Source organism: Eulemur rufifrons, chromosome 3 (genome assembly GCF_041146395.1).
Source record: "Eulemur rufifrons isolate Redbay chromosome 3, OSU_ERuf_1, whole genome shotgun sequence".
Classification (NCBI taxonomy): domain Eukaryota; kingdom Metazoa; phylum Chordata; class Mammalia; order Primates; family Lemuridae; genus Eulemur; species Eulemur rufifrons.
The window spans coordinates 1,347,254-1,369,676 of NC_090985.1; the positions used below are offsets into that span (position 1 = coordinate 1,347,254).

The 22,423-nt window shown below is 58.2% G+C and overlaps 1 protein-coding gene across 3 annotated transcripts in view; it reads right to left on the reverse strand.

The window, feature by feature from the left end:
- Positions 1 to 7,853: 7,853 nt before the first annotated feature.
- The window catches only part of CTXND1 (cortexin domain containing 1), a 36,470-nt gene continuing 21,900 nt past the window's right edge, over positions 7,854 to 22,423 (reverse strand). The window contains exons 1-3 of one of the 3 annotated variants that reach the window (XM_069465628.1): positions 13,410 to 13,868; positions 12,878 to 12,982; positions 7,854 to 9,080 (exon numbers count right to left, since the gene is read on the reverse strand). In XM_069465628.1, the coding sequence (XP_069321729.1) occupies positions 8,845 to 9,024 (180 nt within the window). In that variant the 5' untranslated portion in view covers positions 9,025 to 9,080; positions 12,878 to 12,982; positions 13,410 to 13,868 and the 3' untranslated portion in view covers positions 7,854 to 8,844. Of the gene's footprint in view, positions 9,081 to 9,377; positions 9,446 to 12,877; positions 13,029 to 13,409; positions 13,869 to 22,423 lie in introns of those variants that run through there. The other 2 variants (XM_069465630.1, XM_069465629.1) reach the window with 2 other exon arrangements.

A 22,423-nucleotide genomic window follows, 5' to 3' on the forward strand; every position in this document is an offset into this window, starting at 1 on the left:
TTGTCAGGGGAAATAGCGCCTTCGCCTCTGTCTGAGGAGCCTCTTTGTGCAGACGAAGCTTCAGTGACTTCCTGGGGCAGGTGCCGGTCCCCCCTCCTGCACGGCCTTATCGTCCCCAGGACCGTAGCTAGGGTTGGACCCTGCACTGGCCGAGGCAGAGGGGCCGGGTCTTCAGAATAAACACCGGCAACTGCTGAACGCTGCCAGCTCGCGGCACCGGGAGTCTGCTGGGCTGGGAGCACGCGTGGGAGTCAGACCAAGGGCGATAAAATCTAGGCTAGTAATGTACTGATGTGCAAGCACTCATGGAACATTGTGGACTTAACATGTTGGCATGAGCCCTGGGAGTGGCGTGAATTGTCTGCCCAGTTGATCTGCTTAGTTGAAATCTAAACTCAATCAGTGGCCGTCAGTCCGTGAGGTTGAGGCGCCTGGAATTTCCCCGGAACCCTGCGGGAGTCTGACGGCCCGGGGAGCGGGAAAGGTTGGGGGGTCTGGTACGTGCAGCTGGATCAGTCGCCCCAAAACAAGCCCCTCTGGAGAACTCTGAGGACAACTCCTTCACTGAGAGGTGTGTTGGTAAGGAGGTCCCAACGTTCTCGAAGAGCTGTGCTCCGTAGGTTGGAGGTGACGGTGGGAGACGGGGCCGTAGTGTTTGGTTCCGTGTTCCGGCAGCCACGTGGGCGCCCAGGGCTGGAAGGGGGCAGCTGGTGCTTAATCGTAACAGACAGGCGGGAACAATTCCCAGGACATCAGCATGAGCAGAGCGGCAGTCAGAAAGTTCTGGACCACCGGGATCAGTGGGATGGTGGATTAATACAGAATATCTAGAAATGAAATAGAAAAATTCTAGGCCTTGTGGACCAAAATTTGACTTGAGTCACCCTGGTGAGGACTTGTGACCCCTCTCCCCAGACCGAGCCCCACGCGCAGACGTAGGTCCCTCGGTTGATGTGGAGCCTGTGAGGACGGCCCGTCTGACTTGGCCGTAAGTTTGTATTTTAAATTTCTTCTAAGCATTTCTCAGAGGGACCCGTGGCCATCTGCCAGGGAGACAGATCGTGCACTTGGAAGGAAATACCAAGGCTTTGCAGCAGTTCTTGAAAACAGTCAGAACTAAAGCGAATTCCCGGAGACCCAAAGGGCCACTCGACTCACTGGTCATTTGGGGGCTTATCAGAGTCAGGTGGCGAGAGTGACTCCTGGTGGGTCCAGCAGGATCGCAGACCCCCGGTGCTTCCTCCCCTGGTCCCAGAATGTGCAGTCGGCAAAGATGTGCTCCGTGATTGGTGGAATCACCACACTGGGGTTTTCACCCATGCAGTGACGGCTGTTCCTGCCCCGTGGAAGTCCCTGGAACTGCCTCCCTGGGCCGGAGCAGTGACCCACAAGCAACGCTGCATCTTCAGGGCACTGAACTGGGCCCCACCCAGGACTTGAGAGGTGGGGCACGTGGTTCACCGTCAGCATGCAAGTCCCCTGTCTGGCTGGGTCCTAGAGCATCACCAGGTGCTTTCACAAGAATAATCGGGAATTGACGCCGATCCCAGAGGTTGTTCTGGATCTGGTACCTGCACTAGAGAAGACCCGTTCAGCCCCAGCACCTGGCACGCACCTGGCACGCACCTGGCACGCACCTGGCACACACCTGGTATGCACCTGGTACGCACCTGGCACGCACCTGGCACGCACCTGGTGACTGACTAGACAGCAGCTCTCACAGGGTGGTCCTGGACCAGCAGCCTCAGCCTCGCCGTGGAACCTGCTAAACATGCAATTCATGGGCCTCCGCCCAAGATCACCTGAGTAAAGTCTGGGGCTGGGGCCAGAGGTCATGTTAGCGCAACTGCCCGGGGGATTCTGGTGCCAGCTAACGTTGGGGACCACGGCACTGGCAAGTACCTTGTACCGAGCCACAGTCACTACAGGTAATCAGGAGTTCCCTGCAACTGCTGGGAGAGCACGGGTCACCGTGACTGCGTGGCCGAGGGGATGTGCCTGCTGTCTGCCGTGTCACGGGGGACTCCCGTGATCTGGACGGCCTGCAGAACTTGGTGACTGCCTGTTGTACTTACGACATGGTGCTAACGGGATCTGGTGGGAGGGAGCTAGCGAGTGCCATGAATGGCTCGTGCTTGCCAGAGGGGGAGAGAAAACCCGTGTGTAAGTCAGGGACCTGCCACATCCGTGAAGTTTCTTGGGTTCTAGCAATCTGGGGCGCGGGGTTGAAATCCCCGCTAACGTGAGAGGCACGTTGCTTCACCTTGCATCATCTTCCATGAAGAAAGGGGCTCAGGGATTGATGGGCTCTGGATTTCTGAGGCTTGTGTAGGACGTCTGTGTGGCTCTGATGCACTTACTGGGGACATCATAGCCGCTGGTTTGAATGGGGCTGTGGGACAGGTCGGGCTGTGGGGACGGCCACCCTGCCATTCGGGCCTCAGACCAGCAGACGCAGTGGTCCTGGGCGCCCACTGCAAACGGAGACGCTGCGTGGCACCTGCCGCCCCCGTGGGAGGCCCGCCGCGCTGCCCAGCTGTGCGGGCGGGAAGGCTCAAGGCAGCCTCGGGACACGTGTGTGAAAGGACATCTTTGAAGGGCCCCGTGCGTCCAAGTATTCAAGGGCCATCGAAGCCCCTGCCAGAGGGCGCCCACTGCAGTCGGGGCTCTGATGAGCAGGTGGGTCAGATGACCCAGGCTGTCCACCTGCTGTCTCCTCAACAGCACCGTGAACACGGTGGCAGTGGTGGAGGGGACAGAGGCCACCTGTGGGCTCAGCAGCACGGGCTCACCCTCACCGGGCTCAGCGGTCTCCAGCACCCCTGGGTACGCAGCTGCCCGTGCACCAGGCTGTCGGGTGGGTGGGGGCGACAGGCCAGCCGCTGGGTGGCAGGTGGTGACGTTGGATCCCTTTCCTTACGGCGGGCAGCGGGAGCAGACACACGTTCTGGAGGTGGCTGGGCCATCCCTGTCCTCTCCGCCGTTGCTGTTCCGTCTGTTTCGTGGGCTGTAGCAGGACACTGCAGACTGCGTGATTTATAGCGAACAGAGATTTTTTGGCTCACGATGGTGGAGGCTGGGAAACCCGAGACTGAGGGGCCGGCACCTGGCGAGGGCCTTCGGCAGCGTGGTGACGTGGTGGAAGGCATCACGTGGGCAAGAAAGAGGGAAAATGGGGCCAAACTCCCCCTTTTGTAACAACCCGCTCCGAGGTAACAGCACTAATCCGTTCTCTCTGCCCTCATGGCCTGATCTCATGAGGTCCCACCTCCCGATATTGTTGCTTGGGGGTCAGGTTTCCAACACATGAACTTTGGGGACACATTCAAACCATCTCCGCGTCTCACACGTGACCTTTAATCGAGGAACTCCTCTGTGAAGCGAGCGCAGCGGTAGGGTCAACCCGCGAATCCCACTGTGTGCCACGGGTCTCGGCACCCAGATCCGCTGGCCCGGCTAGATCTAGAACCGCCTTGGAAGGCTCAGTCCTGGGGGCTGACCTGCGGGAGGCCAGTATAGAGGCTACGCGCCATCTCACCCCTCGCTGGGAGACCCCCAAGAGATGGTGGTGGGAGGGACTCTTCTCACCATCGTACCTAATAACCCGCCTGTGGAATTTTGTTTTCCATCCTTATAACCTTAGGTTTGGTGGGTTTGGGAATCCCTGGTGACCAAGAAGAAATGCCGCCACCAGGAAACAGAGTTAGGGTCTGTTAGATTCGAAGCTGACGTGGTCCTGTGCCGTTTGGGGCTCCTCATGTTGAACCAGGAGGCAGAGAGGGGGTCACCATGCTGTCAGGGTGGTTCACCCCACGTCCATGGGAAATGGGGTTTCTGCTATACAGCGGGGACAAGGAGGACTAACTCTGGAACCCGTGTCCCCTGTGAGTCTGGGGCAGGGACGTGCGTTCCGATTTCCAGCAGACCTCCCAGAGATGCTGAAGTTGTCCGTCCTCGGACACTAGTTTGAGTGGCACTGCCCGAGAGCACCTGGCTTCCAGGTGAGCCCTTCGAGGCGTCTTCATGTCCTTTAGGGATCTGGGGGCCGTCTGGCAACTCAGGAGACAGTGCACCAAGAATCTGGACCCTCTGTGAGTGAAGATCGGGGTCGTTCCACCAGATAAAATACCGCAGCAGGCAAGGCGCGCTGGGAGGGCGAGGGGTGGGGCAGAGCAGGCTGCGGTCCCCACCCTGGGCCTCGTGACCAGCTGTGCTTTCCACGAAGTATTTCCCGTACCTAGTGGGGGCTGCACGACAATTTAAGCTCCAGGTGGGTGTAGGACTAAGCTGGTATCGCCCCCAGACAACACGGTGGCTGGTGGGACTTTGTTTCCCCTTTGCTGGGGACAGATATCCCCTCCCCGACACTAGATGGTAATGGGGGGATCGTCTGGTTATCCACTTTTGCTCCAGTGTGCTGACTTGTACGGGTCACCCCGCGTCCCCTGAGCTGCAGCTTCTGTTGTTTGGGACCAGTGGGAACCCAGACGAGACACTGCAGGGCAGGAGGTGAGAGGTCAAGGCGTTTATTTCCCGCCTCCCTCCTACTGGGTGCAGTTTGGGGGGTTGATCCTCTCCCCGTGCTCTGCAGCGCCCTGCCTTCTCCGTGCCCGGCCGGCAGAGGTGGCAACGACCCCACCTGGGCCCGTCCTGCGTATTCACTGTTCCCTGTTGCTTCCCGTAACCTCGCCCGACCGCTGCAGACCCTCCTTCGTCAAACTCCCTCCGGTCAGCGCTTGGTGTGTGCCGGCTCCTTCCTGACCGAGCGCTGACAGCCCCAAGGGAACCCCCCACCCAGAGAGGGAATCCGGTCCGGCCGTCAGGGACTTAAGGGGCTGCTGTGGCTGAGGCTGTCGGTGTCTCCGGACATGGCAGCCTGTCTGTGAGGGGACAGGACAGACCGCCTGGGTGTGTGCATGTGACCAGGGACCTCAGTGTGGCCCCGGGACGTTGCAGGCAGCCGCCCACCACTCAGGGCCGGACCCGTCCAGGACAGCGGGGCCGAGGGGCGAGGCGCATACTGGGGGACACACCAGGCCCCGCCATTCTCGCCACTCCGGGGTTGACACCAGGCCCAGCCCCTTCGGAGCTGAGTTGCACCTGGGATTTCGGGACAGCTTTAGGAGACAGGGTGACACTGGACTTCCAATAAGAGCATGTGGCCATCGGAGCAGCTAACTGGGAAAAGTGAGATGACAGCCGTGATGGGAGTTGACGTGTCCGCGAGGCGAGGCAAGGCCCTCATCTCCATCCCGCCTCTCTCCGTGTCCTCGGGGCCTTTTTCCTTTGGGCGGGAGTGGGGAGCATGCTGACTCCTCGCGCCTGCGCACTTCCTCGCGCCTGGGGACTGCGGGCCCTTCCTGGCGGGGGTCCTCACGGTGCCACCACCGAGACGGCTGCGCTGTCCCCACACCCCTGCCGCGGAGCAGGCTGCACATCAGGCTGTGGCGGGGCCCGAGTGGCACGAGGGGCTCAGCCAAGCGCAGACAGGCAGCGACTCGAAGCTGTCCCATGTCCTCAGGACGTCATCGTCCGGAGCGTCCTCGGCCGCGCTCTCCGCGAGTCCTGGGCGGTGGCCGACCTCACAGCCCTGCGTCTCTGGATGCTTCTCGCGGCCGCCCAGCCTCCCGTCCCCGCCCCCCACCCCCACGCCCCGTCCCCACCCCCGTCCCCACCCCCCATCCCCACTCCCCACCCCCACGCCCCGTCCCCACACCCGTCCCCACGCCCCACCCCCACGCCCCACCCCCACGCCCCGTCCCCACCCCCGTCCCCACCCCCGTCCCCACCCCCGTCCCCACGCCCCACCCCCACGCCCCACCCCCACGCCCCACCCCCACGCCCCGTCCCCACGCCCCGTCCCCGCCCCCCGTCCCCACGCCCCACCCCCACGCCCCACCCCCACGCCCCGTCCCCACGCCCCGTCCCCACGCCCCGTCCCCACCCCCGTCCCCACATGCGTCCATTCCTCTCGCGAGCGGTTTCTGTCTCTGCGACCCCAACCTTGGCTCGGCGGGAGCCCGGGCTGCCCCCTACCACACAGGACCGTGTCCTCGCGTCTGCAGCGACACACGACAGCAGAAGCCGAACTGCAGCGGGTCCCTCCCCTCACGGGATCAGATCTTAGACCTCCCTCCCCGTCTTGGCGGGTATGAAATATTCGTTGTCCCCCGGGCGCCACCCCCTGTCTCCATCTCTGTGTTTCTGCGCGGTCCACGGGCAGCGGGGAAAGGAAGGAGATCCAAGTGCGTAATCGTCGCAGTCTGTCAATCACGTGTGTACTGGATGTCGCGTTCTGCGGCCATCAGAGGGAAGCACGGGGTACCGTCAGGAGAAAGAGCACGATGTCAGATCGTACGTGAGGGCATCTATGAAAAACGCATCTTGCACGAGGACAGTGGTCAGAAGGGAATGTGGACACAAAATGAAAGTCAGTTTCCTTGGAGGCTTGGGGTGGGAACCGTCTTTATGTTTTTCTGAAATGTCATTATTTCCCCTTGCCGTCAAAAAGAGTGAAGAGATAAAACAGGAAATACTGGCAAGTCTCGGCATGGAAAGGAATCACCTGGGACCTGAGCCCCAGGCAGAGCTTCCAGAACTTTCACGAGCATCCAACACACCTGGGGGTGCTGCTAACACAGATTCCTGGTTCCGGCCCGGAGACGCTGACTCCGGCCAGAGGGCGGTTCTGGGTGGCCACCAAGCCCAGGGGTTGCAGGTGCCGCCTGCCCGCAGCCGGCTTGAGCCGGACCTTGTTCCCACTGCCCAGTTCTAGGGGACTGACCTCTTCCCCCTCCTTGGGCCCGTTATCAGCTGACTCGGAGTTGGTTCTGATTATTTGGTAACCCCCTCCGCTGGGCTTTCCACGGCAGCGCCTGGCGTCTCTGAGGTCGGCTTCGGGCCAGGCACAGGCTCATTCGCGGCTTCCCGCTTATCCGGAGCCTTCCAGGCACCTCGGCCTTTGCCAGCTGTCCCTGAGTGTCCCGCGTAGTGGGTGTGGGCAGAGGGGAAGTGGACACACCCTGGAGTGCTGCCCCAACAGCTCTGGCCTTGTCCACCTTCAGGGGTCACCTATGGTGACAGTGCTTTGGAAACCCAGTTCCCGAGTGGCCGGGGTGGGGTGGGGACCCTTGGCTGGGAGGCGGGTGATGGGAGGGCAGCCCTGAATGTCGGCACAGCTGCAGGAGTCGTGGGACAGGGGAGGCCATGCCCTGGAGGGAGGGGACGAATGGGCGCAGGGGAAGGGGACTTCGGGAGGTCTGCTTCGGTGCCTTAGCATGTCTGTGGGCAAGCTGATGACAGTGACAGTGATGTCAATTGGAGACACCACATCCCTGGCGGTCAGGTGCCGGGAGGTTGCCGTGAGTCCTCCTCTGCCGGGGGCTCTGGCTGGACATCTGCCGGCGGGAGGTTGCCCGGGAGCTGAGGACAGCCCAGGGTGCCGGGCTCTGCGGGGGGTGGGGGGGGACCCTGCTGTCCCCCCGCGCTTCTCCTGGGCCGCGGATCCAAGGAGGAGCACTGCTGCTTCCCGGCCCCCTGCTCGTCCTCACAGCCACCGCGGGAGGGAGAGCTTATTCCCGCACTGAAAGACGAGGAAGTTGGGGCTACGCGAGTTATCTGGGGTCATGTAACAAGGAGGTGGAGGGGTTGGGACTCGCCACCAGGTCTGCGGGCTCTGGCACAGGGTCCTTGCTGCGAGGTCACAGATGTGGGGGGGGGGGGGAGGGGAGGGGGTCCAGAGAGGAGCCATTACGACATCATCGCCCCCCACCGGCACGGGGCACTCCCTCCCGCCTTTCATTCACACCAGGTAGATGCCAAAAAAAAAAAAAAAAAAAATTAAAAACTGGCAAGGCTTTTCTTCTCTAATTTACAATGAGGGAACTGAGGCACAGAGAGGGGAAGTCACTTGCTCAAGGTCACACAGCAGGACTAGAACCCAGGTCTCCCTGTCCAACATTCATCTCGCGGACTGTGCACCCTCAAAAGGTTACTGGGTGACATAATTTTGTGGGAGGAAAAGTTGGTTAAAAGAAACCGTCCACTCAAAGGACATGAGGAGACCGTGACCTACCCCCAGTGGGTTCCCTGCGGCCACCGGGAGCGGTGGCTGGGCGTGCTGGATGGAACGGGCCGTGTTCCTGCTGTCCTGCGAAGCGACACACACCAAGCACGGAGCGTGAGTTTGACTCAAACACGCGAGCAAAAGGCTGGGAGGAAATGTATCGGAGCGGTGGCTTCTGGGAGGGTCGTGGCTGTCACCTTCCCCCTTTGCTTCTATTTGTCTGGGTTCCTCCAAATTCCTAAACTGCACATTGTATTTGTAACGGGAAAGATAAGATCCCTCTATTTTCGTTTAAAACAAATACTGCTGGGCGCTGCCCGGGCCACATGCCTCTTGTGCGTTTCCAGGCGGGCGCCTGGGCCTCCGCTCAGCCCTCGCCACCCTCGCTGCTGTCCCTGGGCAGGGCAGGGGCTCCGCGGGACCCTTCCTGGGAGTCTCCATGTGCCACTTTGGGTTTCAAGGACAGAAAGCCCCCCCCCACCCCGCGCCCCAGGAGGTGTCTGGTGTGCGATGTGGGGAAGGGGTGTCTGTGCCGGATCCAGTTCCAGAAGGTGCCAGGAAGGCCACCACCCGTCACCCTGCGGTGGCTGCCCCACCGGGACCCCGGCCTCCTGGCCTGGCCCCTGCCCTTGCCCCCAGGCCGCCGCAGAGCGCCCCACTCCCTGTGTGCTGAGTGAGGGCTGGACCTTCTCCCCCGGGGGCCACGTCCACTCCTGGCCCCCACAGGCTGGCAGGCTGGTGGCAGGGGACACGGGCTCATCCTGCCGCCACGCGGGACCTCAGTCGTCCAGGTGCTGCTCCTCCCAGGTGGACGTGGGGATGGCGCTGTAGGGGTCCATGATGACCTTGGCGCAGCGGATGATCATCACCACGAGGAAGAGGCAGAGGAAGACGAAGCAGGCCAAGGTCAGCCCTTTGTCCACGTCCACGAAGACCGGCTCCGGCGTGGGCTCCTCCATCTCGCGGGGGCTGCTGCGGGCTCCTGCTGGGGCCTGACTGGAACCATTTTCCACCCCTGCGGAGGGAGCCGGGGCGGGAGCGCAGGGGGTGGCCATTCACCTGGGCAGGTGAGGGCACCCCTCTCCCCCGGAGCGTGCCACAGGCGCTAGGGAGGGGAAGGGGACAGCCCTAAGCCTTGCGGGTAACCGAATCCCACCTCTGCCACCGCCCGGCAGCGCAGGTCTGGGCACCTCGCGATTATCCTCAGGACCCTACTGCTGACGCCCACGCTGACACAGCGCTCACTCACCCGGGATGACTCACTCACTTCCCCCGTCCCACCTCCCTCCCTGCTGAGGACAGGTGACAATACCTGCTCCGTAGGGGTGTGAGGGCTAAGTGCACAGTCCCCCCTGGCAGGTCAGCTCCCTGCAGGCCCAGCTGCCAAGGGGAGTTTTAGGATGAGAACCCAGCTCCTCCCTCTCCCCACATGGCACTCATCCCCTCCTCCCTCTCCTCACAGGGCACTCATCCCCCTCCTCCCTCTCACACGGCACTCATCCCCTCCTCCCTCTCCCCACACGGCACTCATCCCCCTCCTCCCTCTCCCCACACGGCACTCATCCCCCTCCTCCCTCTCCCCACACGGCACTCATCCCCCTCCTCCCTCTCCCCACACGGCACTCATCCCCTCCTCCCTCTCCCCACACGGCACTCATCCCCCTCCTCCCTCTCCCCACATGGCACTCATCCCCTCCTCCCTCTCCCCACACGGCACTCATCCCCTCCTCTCTCTCCCCACACGGCACTCATCCCCCTCCTCCCTCTCCTCACACGGCACTCATCCCCTCCTCCCTCTCCTGACATGGCACTCATCCCCCTCCTCCCTCTCCCCACACGGCACTCATCCCCTCCTTCCTCTCCTCACACGGCACTCATCCCCCTCCTCCCTCCCCTCACACAGCACTGATCCCCCTCCTCCCTCTCCCGAGACAGCACTGGTCCCCTCCTCCCTCTCCCCAGACAGCATTGATCCCCTCCTCCCTCTCCCCACACGGCACTCATCCCCTCCTTCCTCCCCCCACACGGCACTCATCCCCCTCCTCCCTCTCCCCACACGGCACTCATCCCCCTCCTCCCTCTCCCCACACGGCGCTCATCCCCTCCTCCCTCTCCCCACACGGCGCTCATCCCCTTCCTCCCTCTCCCCACACGGCACTCATCCCCTCGTCCCTCTCCCCACACGGCACTCATCCCCTCGTCCCTCTCCCCACACGGCACTCATCCCCTCCTCCCTCTCCCCACACGGCACTCATCCCCTCCTCCCTCTCCCCACACGGCACTCATCCCCCTCCTCCCTCTCCCCACACGGCACTCATCCCCCTCCTCCCTGTCCCCACACGGCACTCATCCCCTCCTCCCTCTCCCCACACGGCACTCATCCCCTCCTCCCTCTCCCGACACGGCACTCATCCCCCTCCTCCCTCTCCCCACACGGCACTCATCCCCCTCATCCCTCTCCCCACACGGCACTCATCCCCCTCATCCCTCTCCCCACACGGCACTCATCCCCTCCTCCCTCTCCCCACACGGCACTCATCCCCTCCTCCCTCTCCCGACACGGCACTCATCCCCCTCCTCCCTCTCCCCACACGGCACTCATCCCCCTCATCCCTCTCCCCACACGGCACTCATCCCCTCCTTCCTCTCCTCACACGGCACTCATCCCCCTCCTCCCTCTCCTCACACGGCACTGATCCCCTCGTCCCTCTCCTCACACGGCACTGATCCCCCTCCTCCCTCTCCCCAGACAGCACTGATCCCCTCCTCCCTCTCCCCAGACAGCACTGATCCCCTCCTCCCTCTCCTCACACGGCACTCATCCCCTCCTCCCTCTCCCCACACGGCACTCATCCCCCTCCTCCCTCTCCCCACACGGCGCTCATCCCCCTCCTCCCTCTCCCCACACGGCGCTCATCCCCCTCCTCCCTCTCCCCACACGGCACTCATCCCCTCCTCCCTCTCCCCACAAGGCACTCATCCCCTTCCTCCCTCTCCCCACACGGCACTCATCCCCTCGTCCCTCTCCCCACACGGCACTCATCCCCTCCTCCCTCTCCCCACACGACACTCATCCCCCTCCTCCCTCTCCCCACACGGTGCTCATCCCCCTCCTCCCTCTCCCCACACGGCGCTCATCCCCCTCCTCCCTCTCCCCACACGGCGCTCATCCCCTCCTCCCTCTCCCCACACGGCGCTCATCCCCCTCCTCCCTCTCCCCACACGGCACTCATCCCCTCCTCCCTCTCCCCGCACGGCACTCATCCCCTCCTCCCTCTCCCCGCACGGCACTGATCCCCCTCCTCCCTCTCCCCACACAGCACTCATCCCCTCCTCCCTCTCCCCACATGGCACTCATCTCCTCCTCCCTCTCACACAGCACTGATCCCCCTTCTCCCTCTCCTCACACGGCCCTCATCCCCCTCCTCCCTCTCCTCACACGGCCCTCATCCCCCTCCTCCCTCTCCTCACACGGCCCTCATCCCCCTCCTCCCTCTCACACAGCACTGATCCCCCTCCTCCCTCTCCCCACACAGCACTCATCCCCTCCTCCCTCTCCCCACACAGCACTCATCCCCCTCCTCCCTCTCCCCACATGACACATCCCCTCCTCCCTCTCCCCACATGGCACTCATCCCCTCCTCCCTCTCACACAGCACTGATCCCCCTCCTCCCTCTCCCCACACAGCACTCATCCCCTCCTCCCTCTCCCCAGACAACACTCATCCCCCTCCTCCCTCTCACCACACAGCACTCATCCCCTTCCTCCCTCTCCTCACACAGCACTGATCCCCCTCCTCCCTCTCACACGGCACTCATCCCCCTCCTCCCTCTCCCACGGCACTCATCCCCTCCTCCCTCTCCCCACACGGCACTGATCCCCCTCCTCCCTCTCCCCAGACAGCACTGATCCCCTCTTCCCTCTCCTCATACAGCACTCATCCCCTTCCTCCCTCTCCTCACACAGCACTGATCCCCCTCCTCCCTCTCCCCACATGGCACTCATCCCCTCCTCCCTCTCACACAGCACTGATCCCCCTCCTCCCTCTTCCCACACAACACTCATCCCCTTCCTCCCTCTCCTCACACAGCACTCATCCCCCTCCTCCCTCTCCCCACACGGCACTCATCCCCCTCCTCCCTCTCCCCACATGGCACTCATCCCCTCCTCCCTCTCCTCACACGGCACTGATCTTCCTCCTCCCTCTCCCCACATGGCACTCATCCCCTCCTCCCTCTCACACAGCACTGATCCCCCTCCTCCCTCTCCCCAGACAGCACTCATCCCCTTCCTCCCTCTCCTCACACAGCACTGATCCCCCTCCTCCCTCTCCCCACATGGCACTCATCCCCTCCTCCCTCTCACACAGCACTGATCCCCCTCTTCCCTGTCCCCAGACAGCACTCATCCCCCCCTCCCTCTCCCCAGACAGCACTCATCCCCTCCTCATCCCTGCATTTGCAGAGGGCTGGAGCTGTGGATGGTGCTTTCACGTTGAGTTGATTATTAACATTTAGAGTCCACAGTAGCCTTGGAAGCAGTTAGCCACGCATCGACAGGCCCATTGTTAAATGTGGAAACTGAGGCCTGGAGCAGGGAGATGACTTAGCCAAGTCCCACATCCCACACCCTGGGTCTCTGCGAGTCTCTCCCTCCCCGGGGGGCAGACCGAAGGCGGGCTGGTTTCCTCTGCTCCCGGTGGGGCTCCGGGAAGGCGTCTGCACACTGTTGGCCTGTCTGGGAGCACAGGCAGCCGTGCCGTCCCTCCCTCACCCTTGTCTCTGTCCTCCCTGCTCCTGGCGACAGCTCACCTGCTGGCTGGAGTGGTCACCACTTCATGAGGACCTGGCCATTCCAGGGGGAGGGGAGCCGTGGAGAACTGGCCTTTCACTCAGAGAGCCGGCGCTGGAGGGCGGCTGGAACAGAAAGGGACAGAGGAAGAGGATCATTCCGGGGACGCTGGCCCCGCTGCTCTGTGCTGGCGGGAAGGGCTGGCCTGGGCGCTCCTCCCTGGGCTCGAAGGTGGGACCTGCCACATGGTTGGCTGGTGCCATTTTTCTTTCCTGTCTCTCTTTTTAAAATGTAGGTTTTAGAAACATGTGGCCAAATACATATAAAATTTACCATCTTAACCATTTGTATGCGTACAGTGGCATTGAAGTGTACTGTCTAGTGGCGTTAAGGACATTCACACTGTGGCGCGACCATCACCACCACCCACCTCCGGGACTCCTTCCCTCTCGCCACACGGAACTCCGCACCCGTTAAGCAGTAACTCCGCTTCCTCCCCCAGCCCCTGGCAGCCCCGCTCTACTTTCTGTCTCTGAACCTGACCCTGCGCACCTTGCGTGAGGGGACCGCACAGGGTCTGCCTTCCTGTGCCGGCTTGCTTCCCTCAGCGTGACGTCCTCCAGCTGGTCCGTGCCGTAGCCCGTGTCAGAATGTCCCTCCTTGTCAGGGTGAAGAACATTCCGTTGCAGGACAGACCCCATTTCGTTTACCCGTCCATCCTTCCAGGGGCGCCTGGGGAGTTTCTGCCTCTCGGCTGCTGCGGCCGTGGCCGTGCGGGTCCCTCTCTGGACCCTGATTTCAGCACTTCCAGGTATAACCGGAAGTGGAAATGCTGCGTTTTATGTGTTTAATTTTTTAAGAGTTAAATTTAACATTTTTGCATAAGTCACACTTGTATACAGCTCAAAACTCAAAAAGATGAAAAGAAAACCGTGAAAAGCAGCTTTTTTAACTGCCTCCACCCCCGGCGACCCTGTTCCTCTCCCGAGGCAGCGGCTGTCGTCAGGTGCTTACACGTCCTTCTGATCTGGGGACGGTCACGCTCGTAAAAGGATATATGAATATTTATGAATTTGTTTTTCATACAAATGCAAGATTATTATACAAACTGTCCCCAATGTTACTTTTTAATTTAACATATCTTGGAGATTATTTCATATCAATGCACAGAAGACTGCTGCTTTTTAATGGCCGCGTTGTATTCCATTGTGTGGATACACCACAGTATTTTTAACCGTTCTTCTGTTGATTAGACATTATTTCCAATCTTTTGTTTGTCATACAATGATAGAACTAATGTCCTTGTAGATATGTTATTTTGCTCATGTCTGAATATGTCTGTAGATTAAATTCTTTTAGGTAGAATTATTGTGTCTAAAGATAAATGCATGTTAATTCTCATTGGTATTATCATCCCTGGAAGCTGTCTCTGTATAAGGTTCCACTGGCAAAGGTTGAGAGAGACTGTTGTATTACAATCTTGAAAACAGAGTTATCCTTTTGTATTTTTATGTTTTTTCTTCATATTATAAACGTTTTCAAACATCAGAGAAGTTGAAAGGATTGTACAGACACCCACCATCTCAATTCTATGGTTAACATTTTGCTATATTTGGTTTATTTCATATTTGTCTTCCTATACATTTTTTTAAAATTTTTGAATGCATTTCAAAGAAAGATGCAGATGTTAGTACATTTCTCTTCAAAGCACTTCAGCACATAACTAGAATTCAATATCTGTTTATAGTTTTTTTTTTTTTTTTAAAGAGACAGAGTCTTTATCACCCAAGCAGGACTGCAGTGGTGCAATCAGCTCACTGCAGCCTCCAACTCCTGGGCTCAAGCGATCCTCCTGCCTCAGCCTCCAGAGTAGCTGGGACTACAGGTGTGCACCACCATGCCTGGCTAATTTTTAGAATATTTTTTTGTAGAGAAGGGGTCTCGCTACATTGCACAGACTGGTCTCGAACTCCTGGCCTCAAGCAAACCTCCCACCTTGGCCTTCCAGAGTGCTGGGATTACAGGTGTGAGCCATAGAGCACCCGGCCTATTTATAGATTTTTTAGCAGGTAAAACTTATGCACAGTGAAATGTATAAATCTTAAGTGTATAACTTTTGAGATTTGACAAATGTTTATATCCCTCTAACTCTCAGGGTGGTTTTAATTTTCATTTCTCTCAATGAAGGAGGCTAAACATCTTTGCATAAGCTTAAGATCCATTTGCATTTCCTTTGCTGTGAACTCTGTTAAAATCCTTTGTTCACTTTTCTATTGGATTTTTGGTGTCTCTCTTCCTTTTGGCCTTGGAAGCAGAGTTGGGATAAAATATACTGATTTTGTTTGTTTGATCTTTGCTTTCATTTAATCCTTTACCCCTGAATACAACTCTCATTTCTCTTCCTCTACCTAATGGGAGTTGCTAGAGCAGCTTCCTTGTTCACTTTTGTTCTTTTAAACGTGCTTCAGTTTCTGTGATTTGAGCTGTCGCGTAGGTGACTGTTTAGTCCATACTGGGACACGAGGGAGCTCCTCTGGCTTCCTCCTTCCCTGTCCCCGCCGCCGTCGGGCAGCTCTGTGCACGTGGCTGGCGTGTGTGACTACACCTGCTGCTCCTACGTCCACGTCACTTTCTTCTCAGTCTTACGGCGAAACCGACGTAGGGCTCAGGCCTCAGCTGCAGCATTTCCTCTCGGCGCCGCTTGGCCGTGGACGGCCGTGTGGCTTGTCCTTCAGGAGGGCGCAGGCAGTGACATTCCCGCGGTCTCACTGGCGCCTCCGCTGCAGGTGACGCACGTTCTCCTCTACCCACGTTAAGGATTTTCTGTCCTTGGTTTTCAACAGTTTCACTGTGGGCGTGCCTGGCGTGGCTGTCTCTGTATTTTCCTACCGAGTGTTTGTATCACTTCTTAAATCCGTCTTGATATCGTGTCAGCTGTTGAAAGTTCTTGGCCCTTTTCCCTGCAGATATTCACCCACTTCTCTCCCTTCTCTGCGCACTCCAAGCACACTGGGACCTTTCCAGACCTTTCCAGCGCGGTCTGTCTGCCATGCCTGCCTTCTGCATCCCCCGTGCCTTTGGTGCTGCAGTCTGCATGTTTTCTGCCGGACAAACTTCCAGCTCCTCAACCTTCTCTTCTGCTGCGTCCAGTCAGCTGTTACCCCTGCCCACTCGGGTTCCGCTCCAGCCGCACTTTCCAATTTCCGAGTTTCCATTTGATGCTTTAAAACCATTTCCATCTTTCCAGTGAAAATTTTCACCTTGTTACCTGTTTTTTTGGAACATATTAATTATTTTTTTAAAAGTCCACATTTGATAGCTCTAGTATCTGGGTCATCTGCCGGTCAGCTCCTATTGTTTGTTTGTTTGTTTGTTTATTTTTGGTTCGATTTCTTGATACGCCCGACACAAATCTCAGTGGGATGCTGAGCAGCGACGTGAAACGTGGCCGTGGCTCTGGACGCCACCCTGCAGAGGGTCCCCGCTCGCGTGGGCGGCCGGCGCAGTGCGGGGAGGTCACCCTAACTCAACACGGACTGACCCCACTCTGGGGGGGGGGGTTCACGTCCTATAAACAAGGCTAATGTCCACTGTTGGTTTGGCAACACAAGCGTGTCACACTCCAGAGCTCTGCGTTGCGAACCTGGGGTGTTTAGTTGGCTGTTCACTTGGCTGTTCCTTCCTGGCCTATCTTGAATTCTAGTTTTTTTTTTTTTTCTTAGTTGCTTAAGACAACTGAAAACCGTGTGGGGGACACTAGTCAGGCTCACTCAGCACCTGGCGTCCGACCCTGCGCCGTGGGCTGCGAAAGCACGACCTTGAGCACGCCGGCCGCCTGCTAACAGGCACCCGTGACGCATGGCCAGGCCCGAGGCCGGGGAGACTGGGTCTGGGCCAAGCTCTGCTGCGCCTTTGCTCTGGGGTGTTGAGAGCTGCTCACTGCAGTGTCGCCACAGCGAAAAACGGGGAACAAAATTAACTTCTGTCAATAATGAAATGGTTAAAACAGCCTGGTGTGTGTCGTGGAACACTCTGAAGCTATTAATAGCAACACACATGTGCACACACAAAAGAGGGTGGGAAATTGTGTTAAGTGGAAAAGCTAGTTGAGGAACAGTGATTCAAGGATGATGTCATTTATATAAAACGGAAAGAAACTGCCTTTGTCTGTGCGCACACGCATGCTGGGACGGGAGGCCAGCGCTTCCCTCACTTCTAGGTCGAGTCCGGCCCCTGCGCGAGTTGTTTCACTGTTGAGAAATCCAAGGCCTGGGACAGTCCACGCCCTAGCATGACAAGCACTTACAGCTCTGTCTCGCAGAATTTGCAATTCTTATGTAATTATCTTTGCTTTGTCTTTTTTAAAGAAGCAAATCCTAATATTGTCACTCCTAACCTACGAGCCAGTCCCCTCGCCCTCTGCGGCAGCGTCACCGTCGCGAGTGTGGCGTGCACGTTCCCCTGTGGGCGTCCGCCGAGTCTCTGGGGTTCCTCGGACCACGCTTTGGAAACACACTAGCCCACCTCCCTGCGTCTCCCAGACGAGGAGACGGGAGTGCGGGGGCAGGGCGGGCTTGGCTGAGTCTCCAGCAGGCGGCACAGCTGGGCCTGGGGCAAACCCTCGTTTCCCGCCCCCTCGCCCGAACCCCGGGCCGCAGCACGGATTCCACACGGTCACTCAGTGGCTGTCGGGGAGGACGGACGTGCTGGGGTTTCGTGCTCCGTGTTTGGCAGCAGGACGCAGGCTGGCCTCGCGATCGCCGACTCTGAAATCCCAAGCTGGTATCAGATGCGTCATCCCGGCTGTGGGTCAGACTTCAGAGGGGTCACCTTGTGACCCTCCCCCGTCTTGTCGGGGACCAGGACTGGGTCCTGTAACCCGGAGACACACCCCAGGGGACGGTTGCCAGTGCCTCCCGGCTGGGGCGACTGCCAGGAACGGGGCCTTACGGGACAGATTGGCCTCCCTGCCTTCCAGACGGAGAGTGCTCAGTAGCCCTCATCACCCGCGGCCCGAGCTCTGCCCGGCTCTGCTTGGAAGCGGGGACACGGCACCCAGGAGAGAACTGACTCCGAGCTCCGCTGCGGTTCCCTGGGCGCTGGTGGCCGGCTTCCCAGCGGCTGCCGCGGTCCCCGCGTGGCTGCGTCGTCCCTCAGCACCGAGCTGCCGCAGCCCAAGGCTCCGTCTGCCATCTCGGGGCGGCTGGAGGTGGATTTGCCGAGGAGTCGGGGATTCTAACCTGCGGGAACGAGTGGCCCTTAAGGGCAGTGGCCTCTGGGCTGAGCCAGCGCCTCGCGGCTCTGGGACTGTGGGGAAGCAGGTCCAGGTGGGAGAGCGTCCTGCCGAATCCCAAGGGAAAGCCAGAGGGAAAATGAAAAATCCAAACGCAGGACCCGACGCAGGCGTCTGAGTCAGGGTTTTAGGGGAAATACCAGCAATAAGGCAGCCACAGTTCAAAGGCTGCACAGACACAGCCTTGCGTACAAACCCGTGCGCCTCTCCGGGGCGGAGGGTGCTCGGGGGACGCGAAGGCCCCCACCCGTCCGCTGTCTTCGCAACGATCTCTTAGGGGGACCGACTACTCTGGACTCACCGCAGGTTTGGTGACATGGACTAAAATGCCAATCGGGGCAGTTTTGCATTTCAAAAATATGGCACCTTATTTGTATTTTTAAAATCACTGTGTAACTACTAAACTGAAACTTGAACTCAATTTTTTAAAAAGTTGTAGATTAGAAACCTGCTTGAAGCAGATAAGAGAAAAACGTCCTCAGCATTTTGGCTCCATGTGGGGAGTTCCGTCACTGATCACCCGGCGGCGTGGACACAGGCCTGGCCGGGCCCTTGTCCCTCCCCTGCCTGGGGACTCTGCGGTCCGTTTGCCGCTGTCCTGACGGTTTCCTCAGCTCTCTGGGGGCAGAGTGGTCTGAGGCACAGCCGGGCTTGTTCCAGCCGGTGCACCAGAGTTTAGCATTAAGTATTAATACTACATTAAATATTAATACGAGTAAGTATTAGTGCTCCCCACGTGTTTCTCCCCGGAGAGTCAAACTTTCCACCCTTGCTCTGCTGGATTCAAACCGGAACGAGCCGGAAGCTGTTCCCCGCTGGTCCCCACTTCCGTGGGTGTGTCCCCTCCCCGGCCAGAGGTCGTGGCACGTGGACGCCGCCTTTTCCGTCTTCACGCTGTTGCCGCCACGTCCCTCGCTCCCCCCGGACGTGTACCTGATGGAACGATACGACGATAAAGCTGCACCGTGAGCTTCGCTCTCTGTCTGGGGGATCCGCGAAGGGGCCGGCGCGAGGCTGTCCCTGCCCAGCCTCCCTCTGTGCCGTGAATTTATTTCTGCGTTTCTGTCTGTGCGTCTGCTGGGCCGCGTAAGGGAGCGCCGTAGACTGCGTGGCGAAACTGCGGGAGGGCATTTTCTTGCAGAGCTGAGCCTGGAGTTCCAGCTCAGGGTCCGGCAGGCTGACGCGTGAGGTCCGCTCGCGGCTTGCAGGTGGTGTCTCCGCCCCGTGTGCGCACAGGGCCTGTCCCTGGCGTGTGTCTTCCTACAAGGCCCCCAGTTCTGCTGGATTGGGACCCCGCCCTTACGACCTCATTCAACCCCCATCACCTCCTAAAAGCCCCATCTCTAAGCACAGCCACATTGGGGGTTAAGGCTTCAACATATGAGTTTTGGGGGAGGGGACGCAATTCAGTCGGCAGCGGACCTGCGGGCAGAGTCTGAGTCTGGCCGAGGGGCTCCACCCCTGGGCCCTCACCGTGGGTGCCCGGGATGAGAAGCGGGGCTTGGCTGGTGCCTGCAGCCACCCACAGCAGGAAGGTGCAGGGACTGGAGCTCCCGCCACTCATCGGGGGGATGGGCTGGGCCGCAGCAGTGTGACGCCTTCACCCAGGACAGCGAGGCCCAGCTGACCACGAGCACTAATCAGCCGGCTCCGTAAACAGAAGTGCAGCCGTCATGAAGGGACCTGTCGGATCACGTCCCCCAAACCGGCAAATGGGTCAGCAGACGGCGTTTGCTCAGGACAGAGATGTCCCGCGCTGTGACCCCCACGAATCACACTGTCCCCCAGGACTGTCCGTCAGAGCCATCCGCAGGCCTGTCAGAGGGAGACGACGAGTTTATGTTAACATGATTGAAGCCATGACAACGGCCAGGGCTGGGAAGTGTGGAGGGGCTGGGACTCATGGGACGTGGTGTTTGGCATTTGCTACCTTCCGACATTTAAATGCCCCCAGCCCCTAAGGACCCTTCCGGCGCTGGGAGGCAGGATAGAGCAGCACCATGTCAGATAACAGTGAGGACAGAGGAGAGACGTCATCATCCCCGCCTCAGACTTCTGTGAGCACCATGTTCACCCCGCTGGGTCACCCCATGACCCGGTGCGGATGCTCGAGTCCCACTCAGACCCCCGTGTTCCCTTCACCGTCCACAGGCGCATTTTCCTTCTACCAGCCGACACTCACCGCTCCCCAGGAGGCCACCCTCGGGGGCCACAGCGGCCGCGCCCATGCATGCAGAGCCCTGCAAGTGTCGGGACTTTGTGTCCCCCTGGGGCGGCCCATCGCTGACAGCTGGCTGCAGCGGAGGACGAGGGTCCCGCTCACAGCCCGCGAGGAGGACGATCTCTGCTGTGCCAGCCCCGCTCCAGAGGGCACTGGGCAGAGACCGTCCACCACCTGAGCCGCCCCTGCCGGGCTCCCTCCCCTCTCCGCCCTGCTCCCGTCCCAGAAGACAGAACAGTAATAAAAAGAGAAAGGTTCCCTGAGATGAAGAAAGCTTTACCTCTTTGGCCTAAAAGGACCAACTGCACACGAGGCATTTTTAGTGGAAAGAGACCTACACCTACATTTTTCCTGGTAATCTCTGATTTTCAAAAATAATGGGGAAAATCCCTATAAGGATGTAAAGAGAAAGAATAACAGATTATCTGCAGAGGAGGACGATGGTGTCAACTGGCTGGAGGCTGATTCTCGCCCCCGGCAGGGACGACCTGAGCATAGATTTCGACGTGGAGACCGTGAACGAGGAGCCTACGCCAAGTGGTGCCAGTCGCCGTGAGAGCAACAGGCGGTCTCAGACATTAACAGATTTTAAATCCCCCTCGTGCGGCAAGACGTCCACAGACCTTCCCGGCAGTAACAAATCGCGTGAAGACGAGTCTCTACCGCCAAGAAATCAATCAAAGTGAAGGATTCAAGGGCGGGAAAGAGGAAGGGAACAAGAAAACCAACCGGGTGCAGATAATTACAACAGGGGCATAAAACAATGTAAATGTTAAAAATAACTTGGGGAAAATGTTACATGACATAAAAGCTTTATACCCATAATTTGCATCTAAAATTCTATATTATTTCAATAAAAATTAGTGGGGGGAAGGTGAAGGAAAATTGGAGTACAATACATTTTTTGTATTATTTGGGTAAGGCCAATAAATAGTGTTTTATTGTAATATTGACAGAAAAGTGTAGGTTCAGACGTGTGTTTGAACATTGAAAGATAACACAGAGTGATGTAAAATATTTGAATGATGTAATTAATAAGTTGAACAGACGTTTTATTACCTGTAGGGAACACACATTGTTTTTAAATGGTCATAGAACATTTACAAAAGTTGACTAACAATAGATTTACAAAAGAAACATCCATAAGTTTTAAAAAGTAAAAATTCTGTGGGCTTCATTTCTGACCACAAAAGATTAAACAAACTAACAAACCAACAAGCTTCTTGATTTAAATAACATTAAAAAATAGTTACTGAGTCAATGAGAAAAGTGAGCTGCAGTTACAGAATATCTAGAAAGTCACTGTAATGAGGACACTACATACGAAAACTCACAGGGTTTTATTTAGGTGAGTGACAGCTGTTTACTCTGGGGCAAAACCAAAACTTCCATCGTTGAACAGAGGAATCACATGCAGCAAAAACAAGGCATCGACTTAGGAAGTTAAATATAAACGACATCAGGAAAATCCGGAAGATGAGATTAGTAGAGTTCAAAGTACAAATTAATGATTCACAGAACAGAAAACCAACAGAGTTAAAAATAAACCCCGGAGCAAGTTATTTGAAATAGTTTGAACCTGGACAAACTTTTGGCGAGTCTGATAGGAGCGAGACGCCGGGGAGACGAGAGACGGGACAGGGCCGCGCTCTGTAAAACCCCGCCAGTACCTTTGGAGGCTTCACTGATGTGGGTGTTTTCCCAGAAAAATGTAAACTGCAAACTGGCTCACAATGAGGTGGGAAACCCAAATTAAGCCGTGCCTGTGGGGTGTTGGTCCAGAGTGCTGCTCGGCCCACGGTGGGCTGGGTCCAGCGGCCAGATGAAGGCCAAGTCCTGGAAGCCGCCCGACGTCCTCGGTGCTCCCGGGACTGGGGGAGCGTGTCTTGTTCTGAGAGCTGGGACGGCCTGGCGGCCACCATTCAAATTCTTTCCCCCCATACATCTGACAGACACGTTCCTCCTTTCCCCACTGAGGGACAAATGTATTTCCTGTTAATATTTCCATTGCGCAGCTCAAGCTCCAGTATCACCTATTCTGAGTATGTTTCA